Below are 25,909 nucleotides of genomic sequence, written 5' to 3'. Positions count from 1 at the left end.
ATCGCTGATCTCCAACTCAGGGCCCTGCTCAAAAGCGCACATAACTTGATCGCTATCTCGTGAAAATCAATCCTGCTGTGAAAAGTGTGCCTGCGACACATGACAACGATACAATGCAACAGTTTCATTTAGCAGACATCAACATTAACTGTCTTTTTATGTAAATGCAAGAAAAGAACGGGTGTGGACGGGACCTTGCGGTAGGTTTTCACTGCAACCGTAGAAATAATACAGCTAGTAGAGCTGAAGTACCGTTCTGGCCAATCTTTACAACCCTTCTTTTAAGTATGTAGCTCTGACAAGATCTGTCCTGCTCAGCTGAGCAGGTTTTCCTGTCATGTGAGTCTGGTTAAGCAGTGCCATGTGTAAAGAAGGGGGAAAGGGATAGTGGTCAACTGTAAAACTGCCTTTGGTCTCGCAAGAGAAACCATTATTTAAAAAGCTAATATCACTGGTTGTGGACTGTCTCTGGCTTTGAAAAATGTGCTCTAATGAGCAAGTTCAGTGTGCGAACATTAAAATGAGCCATGGTGTGTCTTCCTTCTGGTCTATAACAACGAATATGAAGCGCTGACGGCAGAAGTAAACGTTAATTTGAGTGTGCAGTTTGTTTTACAGTCGATTCTTCCAGTTGTTTGCAAAGGAATCCCATATATGAATCGCATTTTCAGCCAACTCCTGCTGGTGTTTGTGGTATTTATTTAAATACATGCTACCTTTTCCCCCCCCTTTTTTTCCAACGACAGATGCGACCACAGAACTGCAGGTGTCCACTTCCAAGCTGGCAGAAGTGGAGGCTGCATTCGCTGCTCAGAAGTCTGAGGTCTGATCTCTTTTTTTGACTGGCTCACAAACATTATAGAAGACACGGCAAGGTAAAATTCCCCTTGAAGCCAGTTTGAACCCCTCTCGGATGCTCTGTAGCTGAATAAGTAGACCGTGGTGTTACCGGGGCCATCCGTTGAAAAAGATGCATGCACAAACAGGAGTGAAAGGGGCCTTTGATTTAAAAAAAATGTCTGCCAGAGGATGTACTCTGAATAAGACGGGGAATCTTTTGATGGCTATCCCTAAACCGAGGCACCTGGATTCGAACCATGTTTGCAAGCATCTGCTCTACCCAAGTGTGCTTTGCCAAGGCACTGAGTCCCTGTGCTCTGAGTCCTTGATTTCTTCTGGGGATTAAATGAGATATATTAATGGTTGCTGTTCCTAGCGTTTCCTGATTCAGTCTTTTTTAATTTACTAAAAGCTAGAATCCTGAACGTTGGTTTGTCTTGCCGACATCTGTGGGGATCCATGGCAGTTGCGTTGATGGTTGACAACTTCAAATCCCTGTGGTCTATTGAAACTGACTCAGCCGTCAGTGCTGTTGACTCGGCACTTTCCAAACATCAGACAAAATAAACCAGAATTGAATCTGAGTTCTGTGTGGAGTTTGCATGTTCTCCCCGTGTCTGCGTGGGTTTCCTCCGGGTGCTCCGGTTTCCTCCCACAGTCCAAAGACATGTAGGTCAGGTGAATTGGCCATACTAAATTGTGGTGGCCTGTCCAGGGTGTCTCCCTGCCTGCTGCCCAGTGACTGCTGGGATAGGCTCCAGCATCCCCGCGACCCCGAGAGCAGGATAAGCGGTTTGGATAATGGATGGATGGATGAATCTGAGCTGTGGCTAGTGCTAGTTAGTTTTGAGGTTGCAGTGTTCATAAAGATCTTCTAGAAGGTCTACCAAATCTACTTGTTCATTACAGCTTAACATCTTGTTCACAGTCACAACTACCTGCCTTATTTCTCTGTGTCTGACTGTCTTGTCGAAGGTGTAGAACACCCGCATCATTTTTCCTGGGAACATCCTCCCCAACAGTAACCGTTAAAATGAGCTGTTAAAAAAGCGTTCAGTAATTGGATATTTAATAGCTATTTTTTTTAAATACACCAGCGATATAAGAGTATCAATTAATTTGCATGTAAAATCTTCAGAGTTGTTGCTCTAATGTTGCTTTTTGTAATTTGTTCATGTTTTATTTGTCTGTTTTACTTAGTTTTGCAAATGTGAGCACTTTTGGCTGAAGTTCCTTTAATGAGGGGCTACATGAATAAAGCATCATTGACTTGCATTGTGAGTGCCTGACTCTCTCCCTTACTGTGGTTTTTGTTGCAGCATGATAGACTAAAGAAGCTTCATGCAGAGCTGGAGGAGAAACTGGAGGCCTCAGAGATCCAGATAAAACGCCAGTCTGCAGAATATAGAACAATGCTGCAGCAGAAAGACGTACGGACACTTAAATTTATATTTACAATTCATGCATAAACATTAAATTCTTATCAAACTTAAGGTTGAATGTAGCAGTAGCAAAGATGTAATTCCAGCTCAGAATTGCAAGAACTCAACAGAAAGGAGTGCAGGGGTCGGGGCGTCCGGGTGGCGTGGCGGTCTGTTCCGTTGCCTACCAACACGGGGATCGGCGATTCGAATCCCCTAGTTATCTCCGGCTTGGTGGGGCGTCCCTGAAGACAAAACTGGCCGTGTCTGCGGGTGGGAAGCCGGATGTGGGTATGTGTTCTGGTCGCTGCACTACCGCCTCCTCTGGTCGGTCGGTGCGCCTGTTCAGTGGAGGGGGGGACTGGGGGGAATAGCGTGATCCTCCCACAAGCTACGTCCCTCTGGCGAAACTCCTCACTGTCAGGTGAAAATAAGCGGCTGGTGACTCCACATGTATGGGAGGAGGCATCTGGTAGTCTGCAGCCCTCCCCGGATCGGCAGAGGGGGTGGAGCAGCAACTGGGATGGCTCGGAAGAGTGGGGCAATTTGCCGGATACAATTGAGAAGAAAAAGGTGGGGGGAAAAAAGAAAGGTGTGCAGGGGTCAGTTTCATAGTAGACTCAAAAGTCAGTCTCAAACCGCTTCGCTCAGTTAGAGACTGAGGACAGTGTCCTAGCTTCCGTTGCTGGAACTGGCTGGCAGCAATTAGAGAGTTTGTCTTTATTCATGCTCAGTTAGAGAGTTAAAAAAAAACCCTGCATTGCAGAACCAATCCAAAGTCTTCAGGGCGGCCCTTCATATTGGGGCGGGGACATGCAGAAGTCATGTGCTTGTAAACACTGTTGCACCAGCAACACGTGCACTACAGGGTGGCTCAGCTGCAGTCACTGAAGAAAACTCCTTCGGAGTGTGTTGATTCCCGTTGTGTTTGTGGCCAAACATCCGACGTTGCGTGGGACGTCTATTATCATTGTTTTAAAAAGCTCTCTCCGTGTTATCAAGTGATTCCCTGTATCTCCAGTTTGCGTCACTACGGAGGAGGATGAGGGGAGGCATCATTTCCATTAAGGCGTGTCCCAGATTTCCAAAGCGGTGGGTGTAGGTTTGTTAGCAGCCGTTCTCACCAACGCTGTAGCAGCTGTCTTGCATTTAGCGGTCCCCAGTCATTGGTAGGTGGAGATCTCCGGTTGTCTGGTATCGCGAGACTAATTTCGTAGCGTCGAGGCAGTTTAACTGCAATACAGTCATGTTTCCTGGGATTCATCTGTTTGATCCCCAGTCATTTAAGACCTGTAGTAGAGAGAAATGTCATATTTTAATGAGCGGACTCTTGAATAGACCTGATAAGAATCCATACAGCTTGTGTAGGTGAATTTTTCTTCCCCTGATATATACCAGTAAACAGAGTCCAATGTCAGTGACCACATTGCTATTTAAGTGGAGAACCTACATGGTAATCTGATATGGACATTAAGTAGGAGGTTAAAATGGGATACTACACCTTAATGCTACGTTCCATTCAAAATGGAAAGTCATGATTTCCTTCTTGGAAGTTCAGACCTTCAGATCAGAAGCATTCCAGTACATGAACGTGGAGAAACCAAGCGAAACTTGTTATGCATGCTTGGTAATCCAGGTGAGGAAATCGCAGAAAGTTGAGTCAGTTCATCTGGACAACGTTTATCAGGAGAAACGTTTCATCACTCGTCTAAGCGGTGAGTCCGTATGTGGCGGGAGAGTCGGAACAACCGAGACACAGATTTGCCAGACGCTGCGTCTCGGTTGCTTTCAAACCCCAAAACACGCTGCGCCAGAAATTGGTCCACACCAAGGATCGGGTCCCCTGGCACAAACAGAGCAATATAGTGTACGCTGTTAAGTGCTGGGAGGATTGCCGTGACTTGTACATCAGGGAAACCAAACAGACTCTGGCCAAGAGGATGGCACAACACAGAAGAGCTAACACATCAGACCAGGACTCCACAGTCTACACCGCCTACACAGTCTACACCATCTACACAATCTACACCATCTACACAATCTACACCATCTACAGGCCAGTGGCCACTCTTTCAAGGATGAGGATGTGTGCATCCTTGATAGGGAGGAATGCTGGTTTGAACGGGGAGTCAAAGAGACCATTTATGTGAAGAGGGAATGACCATCCCTGAACCGGGGGGGAAGCTAAGAGCACATCTGTATCTGTCGCCGTCTTACTGTGATTGCAGCTACTCCCCAAACTTTTTTTTTTAAAGATTTTTCCCCCCCTTTTCTCCCCAGTTGTAGTTGGCCAGTTACCCTGTTTTCTGAGCCAGTTGCACTTGGCCAATTACCCTGTTTTCCGAGCCGTCCCGGTTGTTGTCCCACCCCCTCTGCCGATCTGGGGAGGGCTGCAGACTACCGTATGCCTCCTCCGATACATGCGGCATCGCCAGCCGCTTTTTTTCACCTGACAGTGAGGAGTTTCGCCAGGGGGACGTAGCACAAGGGAGGATCACGCTATTCCCCCAGCCCCCCCCCCCGAACAGGCGCGCTGACTGACCAGAGGAGGTGCTAGTGCAGCAACCAGGGCACATCCCCATATTCAGCTTCCCACCCACAGAACACAGCCAGTTGTGTAGGGATGCCCGACCAAGCCGGAGGTAACATGGGGATTCGAACCGGTGATCCCTGTGTTGGTAGGCAACGGAGTAGACTGCTACACTACCCGTATGCCCCCCAAACCTCTGAATAGTGCATGTTGCCATTGTAACTCTAGTTAATGGTCAGGGTAATCTGCATATGGAACTGATCGTTGGTTTGGGGTTGTTAAGCCACTGTCTTGTTTATGAGGGTGGGGATACCTGCAGTCAGTTGAGACTGAAGAAGTCACTCAGATGAGTGATGAAACGTTTCTCCCGATAAACGTTGTGTCCAGATGAGCTGATTCAACTTTTTATGAAGCAAAACTGTTGAAACTCAATACCGGATAACATTAACAGCTGGAGTAAACTTGTCAGTTGGCAAAGCAGCTAAATAAATCCTCTTAAGTGATTTTAGACAACAGTATCTCGGGAAAGTTGAGGTTGAGAATTTGCTTTACCTGAGTTTCAAAATTAAATTCTAGGAATATCTGAAATCCCGACTTCTTCAGTTGAACAGAATACAGCGCAGTTTCATGCTGACTTTAGCATCGGCACCTCTGAGGTTGGCCTCTTGTCTTTCCAGGTGGAGATCAGTCACCTGAAGGCTCGGCAGAGTGGCTTACAGGAGGACGTTCAGAAGCTGCAGCTGTCGGCCCAGTCCATCTCCGCCGGTGCCGCCGTGCTCCCCGTCACCACCGCCTCCACGACTGCCACGTCCTCGCAGGCTTCCTCTTTCCTCCCAACCACCCTGGGGTCCCACCAGGGCTTCCACGGCGAGGAGATGGACCTCAGCGATGTCATCTGGTCGCAGCAGGAGATCAACCGCCTGTCAACAGAGGTCATGCGTCTGGAGGCTGAGGTGTCTCATTGGCGGCGCATGTCTCAGGTAGCCAGAGAAGTGATGCTAGCAAACAAATATGTCTTAGTTTGCAGTAGCATCTTCTTTGAGGCAGATATGTGGGGTTTGCTGCATAGTTCAGTGAAATGAATCCAAGGAACTTTCAATGGTCACAGCAAAGTAAAAGTTAAAAGTTAAGTTTAGGATGCAGTGTTGTTACAATTTCAACTGTCCTTAAACATTTGTCCCCACTTCTCTGGTGCTTCATTTGTGATTAGTATGTTGACTGCAAACACTGTGTGATCTTGTCTGGCACTATCTTTATCCCGATATATACTTTGTCAAACTATATTATATTGACGTTATTGGCGAGGTCACTTAATTTATAAAATTGGCTGGATTACCAAAATGGCCACCAAACAGCCAGTGAAAATTCAGTAGCTAATATTTGCCAGTGTGTGTCCGATCTTCATGAAACTTGAGAGGCTTATATTGTTGTCACATAGCGGCTATGTACCAAATATGAAACAAATCGGGCACATGGGGCACTGTAATAAGGACATTTACATTTTGGCTGTTATGTCAGGTACTGAGAGGCTTGGCGCAAAAACTGCTTAATCGCCGCTTGCGGCTATATTTTGTAATTGCATTTCAGGTGTCGAAAACCTCAGGAGCCGTAAGCGGCGACCAGGGTGAGATTCTCACGCTTCAGAGGACTATTAAGGTGAGAATTTGAGTGACAGTAATCACGTGTCACATCCGTCATTTTAAGCACACCACCACAATGCATTATAACGACCAACAGAAATGACATTTCACAATGGTGCCCAAAATCTGCAGTTCTAACACTGTCATGCACCACGATAAATACCACACATAGACAATGAGTACCACACAAATACGATTTATAAATGTATATAAAACAGTGAGACAGAGTCTAACGGTGGTGTCATCGCGGCTCTGGAACAGGAATTGCGGGAGGAGATGAGTCGCGAGGTGGACGAGCACCAGCATGAGCTTGCAGCCCTGCAAGACGCCCAGCGGCAGAAGATGGCCGACGTGACTCGGCGACACAGAGAGGAGCTGGCGGAGTATGAAGAGAGGATAGAAGAGCTGGAGGACCAGATTCAGAGTGGTAAGACCAGCTTTGGGATTTTATTGGTTGCGATTTCAGAAATGGACAGTTGGGACGGGGGATCCTTCGGGGAAACTCTCAGTTGGTCCTGTGTGTTTCATTAACTATGTGTCCATCAGGCTTGTGGTGGCCAAGATTGGTATTTGTGAATGAAAACAATTAAATGGTAACTCTTAACATAAGGGTGGATAAAGTTGGAAAATCTCAAAGATATTGTAACACTTTTTGATGTGTCAATGGTAGTTGTAGTAGTAGACCTTTGTCGCCGAGCCAATTGGTTCTGCTGCAGGAGCAATAAAAAGCCAACACAAGGTGAGACGCACAAGACAAAAACTACACTGGGGCGCCCTGGTGGCTCATCTGGTAGAGCGTGTACCTCATAAGGCTGAGTCCTTACTGCAGCGCTCTGGGTTCGAATCCGGCCCGGGCCTTTTGCTGCATGTCATCCCCTCTCCCTCCCCTGCCTTTCCTGTCTCTCTTGCTCTACTATCACTTTCCAATCAAGGTGGAAAATGGCAACAGAAAAAAAAGCTTAAAAAAAAACCACACATACAACCACACATAAATAAAAATGACATATGGGGCGTCCGGGTAGTGTAGCAGTCTATTCTGTTGCCTACCAACACGGGGATCCAGGTTCGAATCCCCGTGTTGCCTCCAGCTTGGTCGGGCGTCCCTACAGACACAATTGGCCGTGTCTGTGGGTGGGAAGCCGGATTTGGGTATGTGTCCTGGTTGCTGCACTAGCGCCTCCTCTGGTCGGTCGGGGCGCCTGGAAACTGAGAGGAATAGCGTGATCCTCCCACGCGCTACATCCCCCTGGCGAAACTCCTCACTGTCAGGTGAAAAGAAGTGGCTGGCGACTCCACATGTATCGGAGGAGGCATGTGGTAGTCTGCAGCCCTGCCTGGATCGGCAGAGGGGGTGGAGTAGTGACCGGGAAGGCTCGGAAAAGTGGTGTAATTAGCCAAGTACAATTGGGGAGAAAAATGGGAAAAATCCCCCCCCCCCCCCCAAAAAAACACCATATAAATACAGGAGTAAAAGGTGAACACGTGAAGTACAAAAGTTACAATAGCAGTAGAAAAAGGAGGAGGAACAGGCGTGGTTGGAGATGATGTGCTGATGCTGCCTGTACTTTACAGAGCTGAGCAGTGAAATTGCAGAGGGTATTAAAGAAATGTATATCTGTTAGTTTTGGCTGGTGGTTGTCTGAGGGAGGAACCAGAGGGCAGGAACTGGGGTGGGTACTGTCAGATAGAATGAATTCTGCTTTCTTTAACAAGTGTTTGTTGTACAGTTCAGATAGACTGTTCTGCTGAGGGCCAGTAGTTTTGCTACTGACCTTCATCACCCTTGTCAATGAGTTTTTTCTGCTGGAAGTTGAGAGATGCATGCCCGCAGAGGAAAGAAAAAGTGAAAACTGACTCAAGAAAAGCAGTGATGTAAATAGGTTTTCAATGGAGTGAGTCCCCGGGACCCACAGGTGGTCATTTGAGTGGGTCCCAGGGAAACTGAGTGGGTCCCCAATACATTTTTTTTTTGGACAAATTGTAGTGTTAAACTCATGTTTGATGTTATATATAGTAATAATTATGGTTATATTCATGAATGTGTTGAAAATATATCTGAAAATTAAATAAATAAAATGCCAAAATCTGAAAACTTTATCTACAATCATCCATCATCATGAGATCAAAAATTCAAATAAACAAAATATTGTCTGTAGCAACATAAAAGCACCACAGTAAATGATCAAATAAGAGAGTTTAGTATAACACGTGAACAAAACAATATTAAAAAAAACAAAAACAAAATGGTGGTGTTTGGTGCACCATAGTAGCACCACAATGCACTGCATAAGGCCTTACATCATCGGTCATCATCGACATGAGTGACAAGTGGCCACGTGAGTTTGTTTACCAATACCAAGTTTGTAGCCTTGATTGTTGGCTGGATCGGTCAGCAGGGGCCAGCCCTACAAATGCGACTGTCCCTGACGCTCCCTGACTGTCCCTGGCTGACTGGGTGATTGTGTTCGGTGTGACTGACTGAATGATCACTTTGGCACTATTTGGCTGTTGTATCCGCTGACCGACGATGTCACTGAAGGTACACGTTTGGTCGGCCGACCAGTGACGTCGCTGGTAAACACGGAAGTGGGAGTTTCTCCATAGGCAGCGAATCAGCACGGCGATTTGCACACTAACGAACCTAGTATGTTGCTGCTCGTGGAGACCACTGAGAAGCATCATGGCTAAAAAAGTCCAGTTTGGAAACCCTGGAACGAATAGCCACATGCAGTTAGAGTGAGACTTAAGGGTTTGAAAACTGCTGCCCAGTACAGCCTCTTGTTTACAGAACCGATGTCAAAACAACCGCTTTTTGGACCCCCCTCCCCCAAACAGGTGCCCTGACTGACCTGAGGAGGCGCTAGTGCAGCGACCTGGACACATACCCACATCTGGCTTCCCACCCGCAGACACGGCCAGTTGTGTCTGTAGGGACGCCCGACCAAGCAGGAGGCAACACGGGGATTCGAACCGGGATCCCCGTGTTGCCAGGCAACGGAACAGACAGCTACGTGAACCGGACGCCCCCCTTTGCTTTGTCATTCAGCCCAACAATGGTTTTGACCTTGTCCCAAGCTGAGCCTAAATTGTTGTTGCTCAGTTTGCTGCTTGTTGCCAAAATGTGAATTTGTGAATGAAAAAAATTAAATGGTAACTCTTAAGATAAGGGTGGTTAAAGTCATAAAATCTCAAAAATGCTTTAACACTTTTTGACGTGACATTAAAAGGGTTGTGCAATACAGATGAATGGAAATTGTGTTTTTGTTTTTGCAACGGCAATTATTTATTTGCCACCTTTCTGTTCTCTCGTAGTTTTTTGATGACACAGTCCTGCAGACATTTTTTTTGATTGATTCAGACCACCTAACAGATTTGTATTTATTTATTTATCTACCGAGTTGTTTATTTATTACCTGTTTTTAAGTTTACTTAAAGTTTCCTAGACATTCAGATGGAAATATGGCTAATGAGTAGAGTGTGGTATTGCCACTGGAAAAATTAGTTTTATTCCCACCGTCACTAAAATATATCCACTTGTGAATGGGTGTATGAACGTGACTAATTTACTTTGGATAAAGGCATCTACCAAATGACGTAGTTAAACTGAAAATTCTGCATGTGAGCTAAGGATTGATGTGATCCATGGGTGTCAAAATTAAAAAATGTAGAAGGGTTGACAGGAATTAGTTTTCATCAGAGAAATTCTAAGATTCAATTTTTCTTTATGCTTTGTTGCATAATCTCTTTATCAACACTTAGCCTTATCCCTTCTAGCAAGAGTAAAAACATTTTTGTGGAGTTTATTTGAGACATTTTTTTGATGTTGTCTCCATTAAGACATTATTACTTGTAACTTATATATTTGCGTGAAAGAGCTTGAAAGAAACAGCTGATCATAGGGGATTTTGCAAACTGCAAGTCATTCTATTGAAGCACAGCACATTTATAATATTTCCCTTTCAAATTGTTGTCCTCAGGTAGTGCTCAAGCCTCCCCCACAGTGGACTCTTCAAAGCTGCTGGATCTCCAGAGAACAGTCAGTTCTCTCCAGGAGGAGGCAGCGCAGCGGGAGAAGCAGCTGCAGGAGCTCAACGCCACCTTGGAGGAGGCTAAGCAGAGGCAGGGCTCACTGGAGCTGGAGAAGGACGATGCCCAGGTGGAGAACGCAGAGCTGCTGCAGAACTACGCCCGGTTGCAGGCGTCGGTCACGGAGCTCCAGGCACGAGTACAGGAGCAAGAGGAGAAGGCTCTTCAAAAGGCCCAGCTGGAAAGTGAGATCCAAGGGCTGAAGCAAGCCCTTGCAGGTATCTAGTCTCATCATGAATAGACTATATTGGACCCTTGCACTGAAGTAAAGTCTCATGCTATTTCTATTCTACTCATTAGACGTTAATGTGACCCATGGTTCCAGTCCTCCCTCCATATCATGGATTGTTTGTTAATCTTTTCATTAGTATATTAATTACATCTTGTGTCTTTTGTATCTTCGCTTAGAAAAGTGGTCCACAAATCACTTTATATTACTTTGTATAAAGTAATTATATGAGTGATCTTGTATTATTAAATGCATTGCTTGTAGGGATGCACCAATATCACTTTTTTACTGATGAAGCTGATTCTGAGTACCAGTCTTATGTATCGACGGATACCAAGTACCAATCAGATCCATTACTTCTGCTGAACAGTGCAGACTTGGACCATTAGTTTGGGGTCAGCGGGCAGAATAATTGAGATCGAGCGCATTTTGTCCACCATTAAAGAGATAGAAAAATGCAGCAAATTAAGCCATTTTGCTTTTATTTATGACATATTACTCATGGCCTTGTGCATTGGATTCTAATCAAGGGTAAAATACCCCAGATACTGATACTCTTATTTTAGCCCAATATCAGCCTGGTATCAGAGCAGCATCAAGATTGATGCGCCCCTAATTACTGGTTACACATGCATAACAACATTACTGTCTTATTGATTAGTCATTATTATAAGTTGCCTTCCTCCATATCAATTCTGCATAAGCATACAATTCAAATTTTCCAGGTGCGGAAAAAGAAATACAAAGGCTGAAGAGTGTTGCAGAGGCAAGTATCGACATGAAGTTATGACTATAGATATATTCATATTCATATGCAGTGGTAGATATTTGATTTATTTTCCTGAGCTTGATCATTTTCCCCCTCTTTTTGAAAACCAGAATGAACCAAAGGAAGAAGTTGAGCATGCAGACATCTTGGAGCTCAACACCATTATTGAGTCAGTGAGGCAAGAAAAAAATACTCTGGAGCGTGAAAAGGTCAGTGTCTTCCCCATATGGGGTCCTATCAATTAAGACAGACTCCTCATGTTGAAAGACTCTTTTGACGTTTACACCCCATGCACAAAAATTGGCTACCCTGGGAATCTCTAGTGCCATTGTGTATGTCTTTTTAAAAAGAAGGAAAATAGGTGTTCTGTCGAAACTATCGGGTCATAGATCCTGTGAGGATCATTTTCTGTGTCTGATATCAATTTTTAATTTACCTTTTGTATTGATACATTTTTTAAATTAATTAAAAACTTTGATTAACGTGGGGTTTCTGTAAATATGCTTCATAGATAAATTAACCTTGACCAGGAAAAAAAAAAGAAAAAAGATTAAGCTGTAAAACCAAATCCTCCAGGAAGCTAATCTTTGAGTTTGGCCACTCTTGGTGTCATTCAGTGTGGAAATTAAACACGGCTAACAAAATAAAATATTAGTCTAGCATTCCAAAACTGGTACGAATCTGAACTTCATACAGTCAATCGTTAAGATTTTGCTTTTGCTATAGAGGTTGAATGATGTGATGTGTTTCGGTGGGGAGGGTTATGTGCATGGGATTTGCAGTTGTGAGATTCAAGATGACTAACAAGATTTTTAACACAACATTCTATTGATTTCTGTTTGTTCTAAATGTGGAAGATGAACTGCACACCAAAGTAACTTGCGAATTACACAGTTCTTGTTATCAACCGAGCAACTGAACTTGCATGTCCAGCTCATGTGACTACTGTCCAGTTATATGCAGTTTTTTTGTTTGTTTGTTAGTTCTTGCTTTGGCGCTTGATACAAAAATTAACAATGATATTTTTTTGTATTTGAGTACTTTTCTATTAATAAAGCATCCCACAACTTCCTAGTGTGTGCAACCTTTTTGGGCTGCTGATTAAGTTTGAACTTGAACTCATGGGACAGTATGATCCTTTTAAATGTGATGAATGCCAGTTAAGTATTACTTGTTTTTTATGGTTTTGTTTAATTCTAGCTTGAGCTTCAAGAGAGGTGCAAAGAGGCAGAGAGAAGAGCAGCCAGCATTGAAGAAGGAGAAAACAGTGACCCGGAGCAGTTGGAGTACCTGAAGGCAGAGCTGGAGAGGGCTTTGAAGGCCCTGAAGGATGCCCAGGAGGGACAGGACACCCTCATGTCTGAGCTGGAGGAGCTTGACCGGCAAAACCAGGAAGCTACACAGGTCTGACTGACTACTTTCACTGGCCACATTTTGTAAAGTGTGTAGAATTTTCTAAATATCTTATTGTCTAAATCTTTTGAATATCGTTTTTAACTTACTGCTTTTTCCTCCTTTCTGACACCTTTGTCTCTTCAGCATATGATCTCAGTCAAGGAGCAACTTTCTGGACAAGTAAAAGAGGCAGAGTCAGAGGTGACCCGATTGTCTGCTGAGCTCAGCATAGCCAAAGACCAGAAAAAAGCATTGCAGGAAGAGTTGGAGGCCCAGAGGGAGAAACTAAGCCAGAGTGCCTTCACCCTGAATGACCTTCACATGGGAAGGCAGCAAATGGAGAACACGGTGAAGGAGCTGAAGGACAAACTGGGCCTCGCGCAGGAACAGAGCAGAGAATCGCACAAGAAGACCTCGGAGCTGAAAAAAACTCTCCAGGAGACTGAGGAGCAACTGTCCACTACCAAAGCGGAGATGACTCAGATGGCGGAGAGAAGCGGTAAAGAAGAAGGGACTAGAGACGAGTTAGAAGAGAAGGAGAGGGAGGTGTCGGCCCTCAGGAGAGAGCTGGCAGAGATGAAGACCTCTCATGATAAGGTGATGTCAGAAGACTTTGAGATGAAGATGGAGAACAGAAGATTGAAGGAACAATGTGAGCAGGCTATGGATAGGAGCTTGGAGGAGTTGAACAGGCAAGTGAGGGAAGGCCAGGCTGTCCTAAACAGGACAGTGCTGGAGAAGGACACTCGCGTTGAGGCTCTGAAACTGGAGATAAGCCAGCTGGAGGGAGAGCTAAGCCAGTTGGAGAGGACACTGGCAGAACAAGCTAAACAATACCAACAGACAATAGAGGAGCTGACCCGGGCACGTTCCATGGACGACTCAGCCTTGCAGACAGAGCATGAGCGCGCTATAAAACTGAACCAGGAAAAGGATCTGGAGATAGCCCAAATGAAAAGGGACATGGCGCAGATGGCATCCGATCACAGGGACACCAATGAAATGCTCTCCATCACAGTTTCAGGGCAAAAGCAGCTGACAGACCTGCTGCAGGAGAAGGACGCCTTTGCAGAGATGCTCAAACAGAATGCTGCCGAAATGCAGCACGAGATGGAAAACAGCATCTCAGCTGCAACCAAAGAAGCTGGGGCATTGAGACAGGCACTGGAGGATAAGGACAAACAGCTGAGTGGAATGAAGGAGGAGAACAGCCACCTGAAAGAGGAGATTGACCGCCTCAGAGACCAACAGAGCAGAACACAGCCCCTGGCCGAGCCCCGGACCCTGGATATAATTACAGAGCTGGAGACTGAGATTACCCAGCTCAAGTCCTCCAGGGAGGCCCTGGGAGATGAGGTTCAGACCCTGAGAAGAACCACAGAGGAGCAAGAAGCTTCTCTGCTCCTATCACAGAAATCCGTACAGGCCCAGCAAAGCGAGCTGGAGGAGATCACCCTCAACTACAACCAACTCATCCACGCCCGGGATGAAGAGATCGCTCACCTCCAGCAGATGGTGGCTTCGCTCACTGAGCTTCAGGGCCATGCTGATCCTCCACCCATTCAGGGAGAGGTCATCCTACAGGAGGATAAGACTCAGTCATTGATCGGGGAGAACGGTAATGAGAAGCATGACCTGTCCAAGGTGGAGATAGAGAAGCTGGTAAGGGGCATCAAAGAGAAAGAGAATGAGATCAGCCAGCTGAACGAAAAGAATCTCTCACTTGCCAAGCAGCTGGACCAGCTGGTGGTGTCTCGCGATGAGGTGGGCAAGCTGTCCCAGATGGTCCTGCAGAAGGATTTGGAGCTCCAGGCACTTCATGCCCGAGTGTCCATGGGCGGGCACAGCCAAGACATCATGCTCCTCCAGCAACAGTTGCAGGCATACGCCATGGAGAGGGAGCAGGTGCTGGCCGTGCTGAATGAGAAAACCAGGGAGAACGGCCAGCTGCGCTCTGACTACCACCGCATTATGGACATCATGGCAGGTAAGGAGGCAGCCCTGCTGAAACTCCAGCAGGAGAACCAGCGTCTCTCCAATATGAGTGATCCCACGGGGAGCCAGGAAATGTTTAGGGAGACCATCCAGAACCTGTCACGCATCATCCGAGAGAAGGACATAGAGATCGATGCCCTGACCCAGAAGTGCCAGACCCTTGTGACTGTGCTCCAGTCCTCAGGGGGGGAAGCCGATGGTGGTTCGGGGGGCGTAAGCAGCAACCAGTTTGAGGAGCTGCTGCAGGAGAGGGACACACTCAAACAGCAGGTGAAGAAGATGGAGGAGTGGAAGCAGCAGGTGATCACCACAGTGAAAAACATGCAGCACGAGTCCGCCCAGCTGCAAGAGGAGCTTGTTAAGCTCCAGGGCCAGGTTTCTGCTGACAGCGACTGCAGCTCCAGGCTATCAGTGGACTACGCCCGGCTGATACAAAGCTATGAGCAGAAGGAAAGGAAGCTGGGCAGCTTGAGCCAGGAGCTTGCTCATGTCCAGCAAACAATCAGCCAGCTCAGCACCACCAAGGACGTTCTCCTAGGTAAACTGGACAGCGTTGTGCCGACTCCGGACGTCACTCAGGCCGTCCAGGCAAGTGGGCTATCTCTGACGGTAGAACCCCCAAGTCAACAGGGGGCAGCACCAGGAAATGATAAGGTGTTTCGACAAGAGCTTCAGTCTCTGCGAGCGCTGCTTGTCGATCGGGAGTCGACAATCAGGACTCTTCAAGAGAACAACTACCATCTCTCCAACTCAGCCTCAGCCTCAGAGAGCGAGCAGAGGAGTCGGGCAGAGGAAGTGCGGCAGGTCCGAGAGAGGCTGGAAGCGCTGCAGAGGTCAGTGAGGGAGAAAGACCTACTCATCAAAGCCAAAGGAGACCAGCTGAGCCAGGTCAGTGAGGCACTGCACAACCGTGAGAGCGACAATGAGGTGCTGAAGCAGGCAGTCACCAACCTGAAGGAGCGTGCCCTCATCCTGGAGCTGGACGTAAAGAAGCTGAAGGAGGAGAATGAGCTGGTCGCGCTACGCTCCCGCGAGAAGGAGTCTGAGTTCCGGGCACTGCAGGAGACCAACATGCAGGTGTCCCTAATACTCAGGGAGAAGGAGTTTGAGCTGAGCGCCGTCAGTGAGAAGGCCGCCACCATGGAGACCATGCTCAAGGACAAAGAACAGGTTGTTTGTCAACACAGAACTTCCATCATCCACATGTCTTTATTGTGACTAGTATGGTGTTATTATGCGGGGAAATTAATATAATGATAATGTTTTCAGTAGAGGAAAAAGTTTGCTGTAGTAAAGGTTGGATGTTTTGGTTTTGAATTAGTTGGAGAAGACAGAGCAAGTTCCCGGGAAGCTCTATGGGGAGAGCATAGGGAAAACACCCCCCAGGGGTAGAATTTCAGCTGTCAACTATTCTGAAAGTGTATGAACCTCTGATAACATGAACCTCTTTTGAAATGAAATAAAAAGACATATTTAGAATGTTTAAAAAAGGGATTTCAACCACTGTATTCCAATGTTTGGTACTGTTGATGAATTCCTTAGACGTGTAGACTTATGATCTGTGTGTCACACAGGGTAAGTCTGGTGAACTGAACCAGCTGCTGAACGAGATGAGGTCGATGCAGGACAAAGCTGTGGCATTCCAGCAGGAGAGGGACCAGGTGATGCTGGCTCTAAAACAGAAGCAGATGGAGACCACCGCTGTCCAAGCTGAAGTAGGTGTTTTACATTCAGCGGTGATGAGCCTTTGTTTTTTCTTTAAGTTTTTGTGGAGTCTGTAATGAATTTGCATGTTTTTTTGGGGAAGGGGATTTTTTTTCTGCCTTTTCTCCCCAATTGTACTTGGCCAGTTACCCCATTCTTCTGAGCTGGCCTGGTCGCTGCTCCACCCCTTCTGCTGATCCGGGAAGGGCTGCAGACTACCACATGTCTCCTCCGATACATGTGGAGTCGCCAGCCGCTTCTTTTCACCTGACAGTGAGGAGTTTCACCAGGGGAACATAGCGCGTGGGAGTATCACGCTATCCCCCCGAACAGGTGCCCCGACCGACCAGAGGAGGCGGTAGTGCAGCGACCGGGACACATACCCACATCCGGCTTCCCACCCGCAGACACGGCCAATTCCAATCCCCGTGTTACCCCCGACCAAGCTGGGGGTAACACGGGGATTCAAACCGGCGATCCCCATGTTGGTAGGCAACGGAATAGACCTCTACGCTACCCAGACGCCCATGAATTTGCACGCTGACTATTTTGTGCACTCTTGGCTCCCTTTTACAAAAAAAAAAGATAGGCATAGGCCTGATAAAGCTCTTCTCAAATCCGTTCTTACATTAATGGCTTCAATCGTGGAGCATTTTGATGGAGCTAGTTTGCATTCCCCTGCAAAAACATTCAATCAAGTTGAAACAGAGTTGGAAAAAAAATCATACATGTGAAAGTGTCATAATACACATGCAATCTGTGCTCCATTACAGCTGTTAACAAAAAGTTGGCCAAAAATAGTTTTGTGTACCTTCTACAGTGTTACTTGCTGAAACCTAGTTGGTTCAACTCCCCAGACCAGTGAAGTGAAATGTGGCCAGAACTGTAACTTAAACCTTGCCGAGTGCTCCATCGGTGCTGCTTAGAAAATAGATGTGTGATTACGGAGCTCTGTCAGTGTGGCGCTAGTTGCACATTGCAGGGAAATGGTGTGTGTGCGCCGTCAAATAATAATAACAACGAATAAAGGCTGAAAGAAAGTTATTTAGGGGTGTCCTGGTGGCTGAACTTAACCAGCTCACATACAATATGGTCTCAGACCTAAAGCGACGGCATCCAGGGTTTGAATATGGCTCAGCACCTGTGTCGCATCCCATCCCATCTCTTGACCCTCTTTCCTGTCACACTCCGCTGCCCTGTCTAAAAAGGGTTAAAGATCCATTCCAGTTATTTTAATTCAGTCAGACAAGTTTTGTTGCGGGAATGTTAGTGGAATGCGAGCGCCCAGTGGGCTACTTTTGGTAAGCAGGACTGGCGCTGCGGGATGAACTGCGGCACCGGTTCTATTGGGGAGGGGCAGAATAAAGGTGCACTCCTGGGGTCTTGCCTCTTGGCTCTCCTTTGCCGTCGGTTCCGACGGAGGGTTAAAATTAAACAGCACTCGGGGTCATGCGGTGTATGGTACACGAGAGTTACGAACAAGAGAATCAGAAGCAATTTATTGTCATGTCATTCATGTAATTTCATACACAAAAGAAACAAAATTTCACGTCATACACGGAAGAGATCACTATCTCTCCATTCTTGGAGTGTAATTTCTTAGCTTCAGAAGTATAATTTGATTTCTTATAACTTTTTTAGTGCACCCTCTCTGAGCAAGGCCAGTCCTCACGAGTTTGTGTTCGCAAGAGTCTTTATTGATGACTAGCTAGTAGCTGGCTAACATTCATGATGTTGCTAAGCAACTATTTGAAAACGGATCAATTGACAGACTGATGATGGCAAATCAGCTGATCCTCCAATCAAGTGAGGTTATAAAATTATGCACATCGTTACAGGAAGTAGACTGATTATCTGAAACAGTTTAATTATGTTTATAACCTGGCGGATAGTTTCTCAAGGGGCGGTGACCAGGACACAGACCCACATCCGGGTTCCCACCCACAGACACGACCAATTGTGTCTGTAGGGACGCTCGACTAAGCCGGAGGTAACACGGGGGACTCGAACCGCTGATCCCCGTGTTGGTAGTCAATGGAATAGACCGTCATGCCACCCAGACAACTTTGGTTGTTTTAAACATGCTGTATAAATAAAGTGGATTTGATTTAGATTAAACCATCACTGTCCCCCTCCCTGTCCCCAGTTACAGCATGTGAAGGATAAGGAGCAGCGCCTCAACCTGGAGCTGGAAAGGCTGCGTAACCACCTGCTGGAGATTGAGGACTCGTACACACGAGAGGCCCTGGCAGCCGAGGACAGAGAAACAGAGCTACGCAGGAGGGTGGCCCTGCTAGAAGAGAGGCTGGCCTCTTCCTCCAGCGCCGTGGAGAACGCCAGGTTAGAGGGAATCAAATAACCATGTCTGGGTTTTCTTTGCTGAGACATAATGGTTGCTATTACCCAGCCAAATCTTGACCAAATTTTTGGCAAACTTTCGCCTTGTCCATACTGAAGTGGAAGTCGTTGTGTTTCCATCTGCTGGTTTGAAGCGGTAAAGCAGCCTCGCTGTGCGCCGGACTCCAGCATAAAAATCCTCCAAGAGAACAACCGTGAATGGTGGACAAAATTTATTTGCCATTGGAGAAATTTTAAAAAACAAAACTATATGATTGGTCTTTACCAATTTGCATTTTGTTAATTTTTTGATCAGGTAGTTTTGAATTGTTCAATGACCTAGAGAGGTCATCCTCCAACCCGGTGGGGGGAATCCACATCCCTATGGAGTTATGCCTGTTGAACTATCCTTTACCAAGTTTACTTATCTCTTAGTGGCTCCAGGGGGAGCCACAGAAGCTAGCTGATGACGTGCCACGGCCGGGGGGGGGGTTCCTTTTTGGGACATTATTAAAACTTATGAAATGGAAACATTGTCACTGTGGTACTTGTGCGGACAGCGAAGTTGGTTTGGCCTTTTCCATTAGGCAGTACTTTGTTAAACTGCAAGACTCAGTTGAAAATCTTTCAAAACATAATTATTTGATTGTTAATGTGATTTTTCAACTGGTCAGAATTTTTTGATTTATTTCTTTTTGGTCATTGTTTTCTGCCTCCTCCCGGGTAGCCAACAGGCCAGCATGCAGGTTGAGTCTTTACAAGAGCAGCTGAGCGGCGTGGTGAGGCAGAGGGACGAAGCGCTAATCCAGCTCCGCACCTCCCAGGAGCAGGTCAACCAGTATGCAGTGTCGCTCTCCAACCTGCAGATGGTGCTAGAGCAGTTCCAGCAAGGCAAGTCCTCGGGCCTTGCCCCGTTATCTACGCTTGATCCTGGCTTGACTGCTTGGGCACTTGGCATGTGTGCACGTGTGTCCTGTTTCTCTGATCAGTCAGAGCCCTGTGCACTAGATGTGCACTTTTATCTGCTTTTAAACTAATACCACCGTGGATCAGCACTACTCAGAAAGCATCATGTGGGTGACATTGTGATACCAAGGGCACAATCGTTTGCGTGTGAATCAAGTGTGGCTAACAGGACAGTCCTTTATTAATTTCATTTTCAGTTTTCATGAGTGATTGCTCTAAAGCAGTTTTATCTAGTTTTTTGAACTCGTGCATGAGAAATGAGTATCCCCTTTTTGCCCATGCAGAAGAGAAAGCCATGTACTCGGCAGAGCTGGACAAGCACATGAAGGAGAAGGACGAGTGGAGGAGGAAAGCACAGCAGCTGGAGGACAAAGCATCTGCCCTCCAGGTTAGGAACACCGCTTGGCCTCAGTTCACAACCCTTTGATATTCCAGCCCACATTTGCTCCATGTTGAGACTGCATATCACAGTACGGGCAGAAATTAACGACACCAAAAATTGAATTCAAAACCCAAATTCTCCCACCAGTTACCGCCTTGTTCAGATGTCACACAGTCTGGTTAATAGTGTTTCATCTTTTGATAAGTGGTGTTGAGCAGAGGAGAGTGGCGTTTGAGTAGGAGAGAACAGTCCGAGCTCCTCAGGTTGGCTGTTCCACCATTTAGGGGTGCTGATTGCAGAGGTTTAGTCATCCACAGACTTCAGCTTAGGCTTTGGAACAACTGAATATATGTGTGTTTGTGTGTGTGTGTGTGTGTTTATGATGCTGTTAGTTTATGTGATAGCTATAAACCATTTCTTTTAAGAAATGGGAAGCTTTGTATGCAAAGAAATGTAAAAAAAAAAAAAATCCATCAAAACAATATGGTCGAACAGGTGTTACACATTTACTTATGAGCTCATAAAACATGTGGCAAAAAAATGGGGAAAGTGATAACTAGGGAGCTACTTGGTCTCGCCAGTTCTCCCTGCTGTCTATTTTCAGATTTATAGAAGAAAAGCTTTTTATAGGTCATTATGCACAAGCCATAAATACTGGTGACTTCTGGCCCTTACCCAAAAAGGGTATGGTATTCACCCTGAACACACATGCACACTTTTATTCGATGTATATTCGGTAAGTATTTCTTCTTAAGCTTTTTTACATTGTTGGCGTGCAGAAACGATGGCATTGCTATGTATAAAGTATGCGGCGCCAAGACATTTTGATTGATTGCGGCTCTCCCTCTGGCAGGTGAACCTGGACGAGGCTAACACTGCTCTAGAATCAGCCTCTCGCCTCACCGATCAGCTGGACCTGAAGGAGGAGCAGCTCGAGGAGCTAAAATCACAAGGTGGGCTTCAGCTGCAAAGCTTATGTACATGGCTTTGGACGGGGGGTGGCGGTTTCCTAAACAATGAAAATTACACAAGCAAACGATTGGACGTTGAGTAAACCTAAATAAAACTATGCCAACCGACCGTCTGTTATCGTGGAATAAAGGTGCTTTCATAGAGCTGCAGTGAAATGAATGTCTGTTAGGCTGATTTGTATCTCAGTTCAGTATCCCTCGCATGCCTCTTCTGCTTTCATTTAAGCTCTTCTCGACGATGCGCTTTTTTTCTGCTATCCCTTGCTGACTGTTCTCTGGCAGCTTGTATATTTGAACTCATTTCAACTGCCAAGCAGCCTCTGAGCACCGAGATTATTTGCTCTTTTCAGCACCGATACTGCATAAGCTTTTAGATATCTCTCATTGGTATGTATTTTAATAGAGTGGTTTCATGTGTTCTTATCGCAGGATAAGTAACATTAACAATATCAATCATGTTAGAGCCCCCCAGAATTCCCTGGGGCAAAATTTTCTCATGAATTTTATCTACTGACTTCGAGCCATTTTTATCAGGCACGGCCATTTGTCTGTTTGCTCAACAAATGTCCTTTTCATCTGTCACTGGGCCTGCGCTTTTGTGGTTTTATGTGTTGATATGCGTGTGCGTGTTGGTGTCCGTGTGTGTATCTTACAGTGGACGTGAGACAGGAGATGTTGGAAGAAGCACAGAAGAAGCTGATGAACCTGCTCAATAGCACCGAGGGGAAAGTAGACAAGTAAGTTTAAAGCAGTGTATCTCTTTTCTCAGCATAGGAAAATAAAAAGGTTGGGTTTAAGCACTTGTATGGTCTCTACTGAAAGTCTCCCTGCCTTTCATCCACCACCTGCTGGGATGAGTTCCGCCATGCCACCCAGACACCCAGACCCTGTGACTGGATTATACGGATAAAGAAAACAAGTGACATTCATGGGTTTGTGGCCTATGCAAAAATCCTCAGAGCAGTTTAAAAATTGGCTAGAGGTTCTATCGTTTTGTATAGTTGCCTAATATTTAGAGAAGTGAGGTTGTTATCGGGGGGCTGTTGGTTCAAATCCCAAATTAGAAAGTCCAGGCAGGGGAAGTATATAAGACCAGTCCCTAACAAGTGCTATTAAGAGGCCCTTTAGCAATTCACAACGCTAAGCTGCTCCAGCAGAGCTACTCTTGGATGAACTGGAGGACAACGGATGTGGTGAGCAGCTCCTTGATGTGGAAGATGCAATATGTGGAGATTTGATGCACGATGTTCCTTGAAAATAGCTTCTTTTTCTGATTGATAAAGGTTTCCAAATATACCAAACTTGAGACGGACCTAAACACGACATTTAAAAGTACAAAACAAAGCTTAAAATACCTAACATTATCTATGCAAAAGTGTCCAAGAACGAACTTAAGATGAGCAAATATCTTAATTACCTTTTATTTTGTTTGTTTGTTTGTTTTTTGTCAACAGAGTTCTCATGCGCAACCTGTTCATGGGTTACTTCCACACACCTAAGAACAAGCGCAGGGAGGTGCTGAGGCTCATGGGAAGTGTGCTGGGACTGAACTGCAAGGAGGCTGAAAAGGTGATAGCTCTCTCTTTCCTGTGCGCTCCTTCCACACAGGTTTTTGCGTTCAAAATATTTTAGTCACCACGTGACCATCTTAGTTGATGGCAGTTGGTTCCAGTAACGATATGTCTGTTGTTTGGTAGACGGTGACAACCAAAGTCAATTAGCATTGTTTATGGCAGTATGCTAGGCTGATATTCAATGATAATTGTTCTGAATATTTAGATATGGCCACAGGCGCTCAACTGGGCCATGTGGAATCCCTTAAATCTTCCCCTGAGTTGTTCAGATGAACAGAACATGAATGTAAAAGGAAGCAGTTACTGTCTCTTCTGTGTAGACCTTCCTCGTGCTCAATTCCTTCCTTTAACACATAACCTTTGTCCGAGCTCTTCAGCAGTTTAGTAATACTGGATTCAATTTCTTGTGAAAGACATGAAAAAGAACTTGTCTTGGGGGCATAGGTGCAGGGATGTAAACAACTTGAAGTACAACAAAGTTTGTGTAGAAACACATAGCCAAGTCAAACTTTATTATCTCACCAGGGGAAATGTGGTTGCAGCCAAGTATATTAAAGAAAACACACATTCATCATAAAAAAATTCGCATAATGCAACATTCTAGACAGATCACAGGGACAAACGGTACAAATGTGAGATCACTTCAAATGGAGACAGTATCTCAGATAGAGATTTCTGACTGACAGTCGACCACACTAACAACTGTACAAATACACATGGAATTCAGTTACTATATGCATTAGGGCATTCACGACTGTTGCATTTTTAGTAGTCATCAACTCATCCCCTAAAAGTAGTTGGGTAATCAATTGCACAAGATATATCATCCCCCCAGTAACAATGATCAGTTCTTGTCAACCAGTAAAGGTTTAGCTAATGTAGGCAAGACCAATCTAGGGGTAGATGAAATAGCAGAGTCCTCGATTGGCTCTGAGTGGCTGTTTACAAATGAGCAGAAATCTGATTAGACTAAACCCGCATGCCTGTCTGAGCTGGAGATACTGTTTGACTGCAGTAACACCGCGACTGCTTTCTTGCAGGTGTTTCGGTGTAACTAGTGTCATGGTGATGGCATCTGTTGAAAAGCCTAAAAGCCGTAAATTATCTTAAATTAAGAAACAAACAGCACTGATTAACATAAAATGCCAACCTCTTTTTACAGTGGTACACAATAAGATGAAGGCCAAGAGTGAATCAAACTTCCATCAGGCCCCTTAATGTGGGTTTCCCAATTATTCCATTTCAGCAGGTAGAGGTCAATGTTGTTCGTAAGTCTGAAAGACAGCTTTTCCAGTGCTGTCAGCTGATCAAGCTGACTAAACCAAGAATTCAGATGGGGCATCGGTGGCCTTCCATTCACACATGATTAGTTTGTGACCCACCATAAGGGCTGTTTGAATCACTCTACATCCGAGGGATTTAGATCATTAAGAAGAGAAGGCTCACCTAAAACAAAAAAACGAGGAGAAAGGGGGGATTTTGCGGGTTTTTGTATCTGAATACATTCAATATGGGCACTAATTCCCTTCCAGAGGTCTCGTATATTTCGGCAGTCCCACAACATGTGAGTGAGAGTCCCCTTTCCCCCCTGGCATTTCCAGCATTCAGGGCTATCCCTTAGCCCTGAGTAAAATAACCTTATTTTATTTTGAGGGTTTCCAGTAGACTGTATTCAGGATCTTAAATTGAATAGTCTGGTTTTAAGATCTGTGGACATCTTTTTAAAATTTCTTAATGTCAGGTTCCACTCTCTGTGAATGATGTGCCCAGATCAGACTACCACACCTCTCTTTTTAAGGGCAGAGGCTGAATTATCTGAGCAGAATAGAAGCATTGAGTAATAGTAAGATGCTTCATGTCCTAACCCAAATACCCTAAGAACCGTGTGAGGGTGTCTGCAGTGGGAGGTGGTGTGGAGAGGGATCCAAATGTTTGAACAAGTACATGTCTACATTGTAAATAATGCCAGAACTGATTTTGAGGTAGTGCAAAAGACTCGTTTAGATTATTAAAAGACATAATAGTGTCCCCCTCATAAAGATCACCCAGTACCTTAATTCCCCTGTCAAACTAAAATCTCCAGATAAAAGGTTGAGTGCCCAATACATAACTTACGGTTTAACCAAATAGAGGCTGAGAGATGGTCGTGAGGGTCAGATTTGCGCATGGCAGAGGTTCTCTACCAAAACTACTGCATATGAGATGAAATTGGGTGAGTTTCTTTTCTGTTTTCAGCTTGGTTGTGACAGTGAATAGGGTTAAGTGAAACGGTCTACATAAGGAGCTCTCAATGGTATCCTAGAAATTAACTCGTTTTGGTGGTAAGGACCAGTGAACCATGTACTGGAGAACAAATGCAAAATGACGCAACAAAAGGTTTGGGATACCAAGTCCCCCCTGATCTATTGGTTTCTTTCGTTTTCTCAAGTACAGTCTGGGACATTTTTTTCATTCATCTTGACCCGCTTCTCTGGGGTCAGGTTGTGGTGGCAGCAAGCTAAGTAGGCCACTCCAGATGTCCCTCTCCCCAGCAACGCCCTCCAGCTCCTCCTGGGGGATCCCAAGGCGTTCCCAGGCCAGATTGGATATGTAGTCCTTCCAGCAAGTTCTGGGTCTACCCCGGGGTCTCCTCCCAGTTGGCCGTGCCCGGTAAACCTCCAGAGGAAGGTGCCAAGGAGGCGTCCTAATCAGATGCCCGAACCACCTCAACTAGCTCCTTTCGATGCAAAGGAGCAGCGGCTCTACGCCAAGCTCCCTCCGGATGTCCTACCTCCTCACCCTATCTCTAAGGCTGAGCCCAGACACCCTACAGAAGAAACTCATTTCAGCTGCTTGTATCTGTGATCTCACCCTTTCAGTCACTACCCAAATCTCGTGACTATAGGTGAGGGTTGGAACAAAGATTGACGGGTAAATTGAGAGCTCTGCCTTCCGGCTCAGCTCCCTCTTCACCACAATGGTCTGGTACAACATCTGTATTACTGCTGATGCTGCACCAATCCGCCTGTCAGTCTCCTGCCCCATCCTACCCTCACTCGAGAACAAGACCCTGAAATACTTGAACTCCTTC

At 45.7% G+C, this 25,909-nt stretch overlaps 1 protein-coding gene across 1 annotated transcript in view; it reads left to right on the top strand.

Annotated features, from left to right (window-relative positions):
* The window catches only part of trip11 (thyroid hormone receptor interactor 11), a 45,554-nt gene that overhangs the window by 2,567 nt on the left and 17,078 nt on the right, over positions 1-25,909 (top strand). The window contains exons 2-18 of the mRNA XM_056296487.1: positions 747-823; positions 2,160-2,270; positions 5,469-5,771; positions 6,379-6,447; positions 6,693-6,858; positions 10,409-10,735; positions 11,472-11,512; positions 11,626-11,724; positions 12,716-12,919; positions 13,055-16,075; positions 16,480-16,620; positions 18,756-18,949; positions 19,674-19,837; positions 20,197-20,300; positions 21,148-21,247; positions 21,921-22,002; positions 22,720-22,834. Of these exons, the coding sequence (XP_056152462.1) occupies positions 747-823; positions 2,160-2,270; positions 5,469-5,771; positions 6,379-6,447; positions 6,693-6,858; positions 10,409-10,735; positions 11,472-11,512; positions 11,626-11,724; positions 12,716-12,919; positions 13,055-16,075; positions 16,480-16,620; positions 18,756-18,949; positions 19,674-19,837; positions 20,197-20,300; positions 21,148-21,247; positions 21,921-22,002; positions 22,720-22,834 (5,318 nt within the window). The remainder of the gene's footprint in view (positions 1-746; positions 824-2,159; positions 2,271-5,468; positions 5,772-6,378; positions 6,448-6,692; positions 6,859-10,408; positions 10,736-11,471; positions 11,513-11,625; positions 11,725-12,715; positions 12,920-13,054; positions 16,076-16,479; positions 16,621-18,755; positions 18,950-19,673; positions 19,838-20,196; positions 20,301-21,147; positions 21,248-21,920; positions 22,003-22,719; positions 22,835-25,909) is intronic.

This window comes from Lampris incognitus, chromosome 16 (assembly GCF_029633865.1).
Source record: "Lampris incognitus isolate fLamInc1 chromosome 16, fLamInc1.hap2, whole genome shotgun sequence".
Taxonomy (NCBI): Eukaryota; Metazoa; Chordata; class Actinopteri; order Lampriformes; family Lampridae; genus Lampris; species Lampris incognitus.
Note: the sequence above shows the minus strand (reverse complement) of the source record. Positions and strands in the feature narration are given on the sequence as shown.